Source organism: Myotis brandtii, unplaced genomic scaffold (genome assembly GCF_000412655.1).
Source record: "Myotis brandtii unplaced genomic scaffold, ASM41265v1 scaffold111, whole genome shotgun sequence".
NCBI lineage: Eukaryota > Metazoa > Chordata > Mammalia > Chiroptera > Vespertilionidae > Myotis > Myotis brandtii.
In genome coordinates this window covers 1,549,087-1,555,329 of record NW_005353789.1, presented here as the reverse complement: position 1 = coordinate 1,555,329, position 6,243 = coordinate 1,549,087, and the positions used below count along the sequence as shown (strand labels likewise).

General features: G+C 46.7%; 1 protein-coding gene and 1 pseudogene across 1 annotated transcript; both read left to right on the top strand.

The window, feature by feature from the left end:
- The window catches only part of LOC106727200, a 21,735-nt pseudogene extending 16,030 nt beyond the window's left edge, over nucleotides 1–5,705 (top strand).
- On the top strand, nucleotides 201–4,437 carry LOC102246688 (R3H domain-containing protein 2-like; the record flags this gene model as incomplete). The annotated part of the gene is given in 3 exon segments (XM_014544877.1): nucleotides 201–268; nucleotides 803–1,330; nucleotides 2,990–4,437. Coding segments are annotated over 3 exon segments (1,539 nt in total), but the record flags the coding sequence as incomplete, so codon positions are not given.
- Nucleotides 5,706–6,243: the final 538 nt, after the last annotated feature.

Below are 6,243 nucleotides of genomic sequence, written 5' to 3'. Positions count from 1 at the left end.
AGATTCCATACTCTGTTAATTATTTTCCTTTTTTAAAGTAACATAAGAAAAGTCAGTGAGGTTCAGTAGCCATTGCATTTTGGTCCACTATTGGGGTTTGGATCTCTTTGTCCCTTCAGCTTTTATAATGAGCAGGTTGTGTTCTCAATCCTTGCTTTGAATACCTATGGGAGGCTGCTTTTGTTTTGTTTTAATCTTTTCTAAACAGGGACAGAATGATGCTGCTAAAATTAGAACAGGAGATTCTGGAATTTATTAATGACAACAAGTAAGTTATTTGAATGAAATACAAATTTAGAGGTGGGAGGGGCACCAAAAGAAATTTAGGTACAATTTTAGGATATCCCTCTTTCATCTTTCTCTTAAAGTCTGAATTTTGATGTAATTATTCACTGGAAACCAAAAGGAGTTGGGGGGGTGGGGGGTAGTAATCAGTATGTATTAAAAAGTATATGTGTGAGAACCAAGTGAGGTGTTTAAGTTATTGCATAAACTTTAGTTGAAAAAATATATATATTTTCAGCAGCTAGCCCTTGTTCCATATTTTATTATTCTTAAATTTCTCCCTTTTTTCCTTGTAGACTATCCAGGTAGATAAGACCTAGGACTTAAGGAGTAGTCTAATGTGTGTAGTGGGTCTATAAAAGACTATTGCTAAAGAAGCTGAGAGAACCTTTTTGGTTCCCATTGAATAAATATCTTTCTTATAATATGTCTGTTTCTCCTAAGAAATTCCCCATTTTAGATACTTTTAAGGAAAATTACAAGTGGCTGTTATTTATCCCCCCGGTTTTCCCTTCAGTAACCAGTTCAAGAAGTTCCCTCAGATGACCTCATATCACCGGATGCTATTACACCGGGTAGCTGCCTATTTTGGGATGGACCACAATGTTGATCAAACTGGAAAAGCTGTCGTCATCAACAAAACCAGTAACACAAGAATCCCTGAACAGAGGTTCTCAGAACATATAAAGGATGAGAAAAATACAGAATTTCAACCGAGATTCATTCTCAAGAGAGATGATGCCAGTATGGACCGACATGATAACCAGATCAGAGTTCCATTGCAGGATGGAAGGAGGAGCAAGTCACTAAAAGAGAGAGAGGAGGAATATCAAAGGGTCCGAGAGAGAATATTTGCCCGAGAGACTGGCCAGAACGGATATCTAAATGACATCAGGGGGAACCGTGAGGGGCTAAGCCGCACCTCGAGCAGCCGCCAGAGCAGCACAGACAGCGAACTCAAATCCCTGAAGCCACGGCCTTGGAGCAGCACGTACTCTGACAGCATTGGGAACAGTAAAGCTGGCAGTGCAGGAAGGATCTCCAGGCCAGGTATGGCTCTAGGTGCCCCAGAAGTGTGCAATCAGGTCACCTCAATGCTGCAATTGCAGACCCAAAATACCTCCATTTACAGATTTTTGGCCATCAACCCTGGTGCAATTAATAGTTTGGGGACCTTCTCACACATCTCTTTCCTCTCACCATAGATCCAGGTTTCTTACTATCCCCCTGGACAGTATCCTAACTCCAACCAGCAATATCGACCTCTCTCTCACCCGGTGGCCTACAGCCCCCAACGTGGTCAACAGTTGCCTCAGCCATCCCAACAGCCTGGTAAGGGGAACTGCTAGTGTAAGAAGACAGTGAATAGGGGAAGGGCGGAGACTGGGAAAGAGAATTACCGTCCCTGTTTTTTTTAAAAAAAAAGGCAGGAATGATTATATTCCTGAAGAGGTACCCAGGGTCTCCAGAAAAAGGAAAGGCAAAATAGACAGGTGAAGAGAAATTGCTGATAGAGTGTGACCTCCTAAACATTGTTGAGACCATGCTAATGTCTTCTCAGCCATCCCAACAGCCTGGTTTACAGCCCATGATGCCTAACCAGCAGCAGGCGGCTTACCAAGGCATGATAGGGGTCCAGCAACCACAGAACCAGGGCCTGCTCAGCAACCAGAGGAGTGGCAGGGGGGGCCAGATGCAAGGCCTGGTGATTCAGTATACTCCACTGCCTCCTTACCAAGTCCCAGTGGGTAACGACTCGCAAAATGTGGTCCAGCCGCCTTTCCAGCAACCCATGATGGTCCCTGCAAGCCAATCTGTGCAAGAGGGTCTCCCGGTGGGAGGGGTACCAGTGTGGAGAGAGAGACAGAAATATCAACGATGAGATAATCATCGATCGGCTGCCTCCTGCACACCCCATTCTGGGGATCAAGTCCGCAGCCTGTGCCCTGACCGGGAATCTAACCTCGACCTTCCAGTTCATAGGTCAACACTCAACCTATGACGCACACCAGCTGGGCTCTCCCTTTTTTTAATAAATGAAGAAGTTCTAGCTAGGGATATTAAGGAACTTACCCAAAGTCATACAACTAGTTAAAAGCAGAGCTGGAACTAGAACTCAAGTCTGGGCCTACTTGCAGGTATCTCTGTGTGTGTCTCTCAGTGTGTATATGTTTATTTATGTCTTTTTATATGTATGTCTCCTGTTGTCTTGAGCTTCATGGGGGTTTTTCCCTATTTGTCTTCAGGTGACTATCTGTGTTTGCCATTGTGTAAATATCCTAAATCATACATCTCCATAGTTCTTTCTTACCCATCTCTCTCTTGCACTGTATATCTGTCTCTGGCACTCTCTTTGTCTGTGTGTCTATTATGTTTATCAGAGTGTGCGTGTATTTGTGTTGTGTGCATGTATGCACATGTATGTATCTGGTGTTTCCACACTGTTAGGAAGAGCATGTGTCACTGACATTCCATCTGTAGCACTGATTAGCAGCTTCCTAATTGAAAGATGATCAAGTACAAATATATATAATTAACTTTGAACTGATTAGTGATTTTAGAAATTGCATGGCAAATTGGTTTGGAAATGGCTTGGAGCTGCCTCTGCTTCCCATAGGGGAGGCCCGGGCAGCAGCAGCTGTTTGCCATGAGCTGTGTTCCTCCCTCTACCTCTTTAACACTCCTCTCTTCTCTATTTCCCCAGCCCTTCTGTGGGATTTCTGCAGCCTCCTGGCTCTGAGCAGTACCAGGTGCCTCAGTCTCCCTCTCCCTGCAGCCCACCACAGATGCCACAGCAGTTCTCAGGAGTGTCACCTTCTGGACCAGGTGTGGTGGTCATGCAGCTGAATGTCCCTAATGGACCCCAGTCTCCCCAGAACCCATCCATGGTCCAGTGGAGTCACTGTAAATACTAAAGCATGGACCAGCGGGGGCAGAAACCTGGAGACCTGTACAACCCTGACAGTAGCCTGCAGGCCAACACACAAATGAGAAGCAGCCCCGTCATATCTCCTACCCAGTCTCCAGCACCCTCTCCTGTCACCAGCCTCAGCAGTGTCTGCACAGGACTCAGTCCCCTTCCCGTCCTTACACAGTTCCCCTGGCCCGGGGGTCCAGCACAGGGTGATGGGCGCTACTCCCTCTTGGGCCAGCCATTACAGTACAATCTGTCCATCTGCCCTCCTTTGCTCCATGGCCAGTCGACTTACACAGTGCACCAGGGACAGAATGGATTGAAGCATGGAAACCGGAGTAAGAGACAAGCACTCAAATCTGCCTCCACTGACCTGGAGATGACAGATGTCGTCCTGGGGCAGGTGCTGGAGGTGACAGATCTTCCTGAGGGCATCACTCATACGGAGGCGGACAAACTCTTCACTCAGCTCACCATGTCTGGCGCAAAGATCCAGTGGCTCAAGGATGCTCAGGGGCTGCCTGCTGGGGGCGGGGGGGACAGTAGTGGGACTGCTGAGAATGGTCGCCATGCAGACCTTGCTGCCTTGTACACCATCGTGGCTGTGTTTCCCAGCCCCCTGGCTGCCCAAAATGCCTCCCTTCGCCTCAACAACTCCGTGAGTCGCTTCAAACTTCGAGTGGCCAAAAAGAACTATGACCTGAGGATCCTGGAGCGAGCCAGCTCCCAGTAAATATGAGGGGAAGGGACTCGCACAGCAGGGGTGGGGGCAAGGTGGATAACTCCCTGGCAGACCATGGACAGAGGGAGAAAGGAAGGCAACAGACACTAAACTGGAGCCTAAGACAGTAGGGATGAAGATAGAAACAGAGACAGACACACTGGCGCTGGACTCCTTACTCCCTCCGTGGGCCCCCTCTTTCCCTGGTTGGCCTCCCTCTGCTACCCCCTCCTTTCCCAACCTCTTCCATCATTTTTTATCTCTTCTCCCACCATGAAATGAATTTCTTTCATATTTTTTGGTCAGGTAGAATTGGGAGGGTTCTACACTCCCCTCTTCTCCTAATTTCCTTACCATCCCAAGCTCCCTTTTCATTTTTGGTCTTTATGAATATATTTATATGGAAAGAATTAAGAAAAATGAAATTGATTTCCCTTTCTTCTCACTTTCCCCATCTTGTCACCCCAAGCCCTACAAAGTTAAAACTGGGGCCTCCCCCTACCCCCCCAGAACACTTGTATATCTCTCTATCCCTCTCCCTTCCTCTCTGTAAAACAATCAATAAAATATATTAAAAAAAAAAGTGAGAATTCAAGCCGAAGTTTTCAATGCTCTAGGTGATGAAAATGAACCCCAACCACCTTTGTCTCATGAAACCTTCTTATTAATGAACTAGAGGCCTGGTGCATGAAATTCGTGCATGGTGGGAGGGGGGTCCCTCAGCCTGGCCTGCACCCTCTCCAATCTGGGACCCCTTGAGGGATGTTTGACTGCCGTTTTAGTCCCGATCCCACAGGGATAGGGTCTAAAACGGCAGTCGGACATCCCTATCACAATCCAGGACTGCTGGCTCCTAACCGCTCGCCTACCTGCCTGCCTGATTGCCCCTAATTGCTTCTGCCTGCCAGCCTGATCACCCCCTAACCACTCCCCTGCCGACCAGATTAATGCCTAACTGCTCCTCTGCCAGCCCGATTGCCCACAACTGCCCTCCAGGGATAGGGTCTAAAACGGCAGTCGGACATCCCTATCACAATCCAGGACTGCTGGCTCCTAACCGCTCGCCTACCTGCCTGCCTGATTGCCCCTAATTGCTTCTGCCTGCCAGCCTGATCACCCCCTAACCACTCCCCTGCCGACCAGATTAATGCCTAACTGCTCCTCTGCCAGCCCAATTGCCCACAACTGCCCTCTCCTGATGGCCTGTTCGCCCCTAACTGCCCCCCTTGCTGGCCTGGTCACCCCACGCAGCCTGCTGTTCAGTCATTTTGTCGTCCCTCACTAACCCCCCTGCTGGCCTGGTCACCCTACACAGCCTGCTGTTTGGTTTGTCACTGTTACTGTGACAGCATCCCGGACAATTTGCATATTCCTCTATTATTAGTATAGATTAATTTAAGAGTATTTGGAACTCAACAAATATAAGTATACAGCATCTGTCCTCCAAAGCAGAATCTAGTCAACCTGTAGTTCCATTGGCAATTTCTCCTCCATGAGCTAAATGCATTAGAAGAATCAAAGGATAATACAATACCTCTTTTATGTGGGATTTTAGCTTACTTCTTGCATGAAACTAAGGATGGCATTCATAATACATTTCTGAGAGGATCTTCACTTCAGCCTCTAAACCCAAACCATGGTAGACAACCTAGTGGAAGAAGGCAAATGGACGACCACCCACGAAAAGAGAAGGGGGGGAAATACTGATATTGGAGATCTTCATATTTCTCAACCTGTGAAGAGATGACATTTCCATTTGGGGCATCCTTTATCTTAAAATTATCATTTTGGCTTCTACTGGAAGATTTAATTAAATTGTAGAGGGGGAACTAATTCTTTTAATTTTGCTGTTAGTTAAACAAAGATTTTATTTTATTACATGAAGAATGTAGAATCAGCATGAAGAGACAGGCTTAAGGAGAATTCCATAAAATAACTTTTAAAAGATGGCATTGTTTAACTTCCATGTGGCTTTCAGGTGTGCAATTATAAGATGAGCTATGGAAAAGCCAACCCCTAATTATTTGGGCTCTGAAAGTCTTATTAAATGTCAATTGTCATTCTTGGGACAGAAATATAGTAAGAGCTATTATAGTGCTATCTCTAAAACGTTGCTTTTAAAAATAAAAATAATAAATAAAATGTTGCTTTTGATGTTTATTAAGATACTAGAGGCCCGGTGCACAGGATCCATGCACCGGTGGGGGGGTGTGGCCTGCAGTGATCAGCCCACTGTGGGAGGGCCACTCATCCCGGTCAGCTGAGCGGCTGTGGACCTGCCCTCTGAGTGGCTGCTCCCTGGTCTGGCATCTTCCATCGAGCC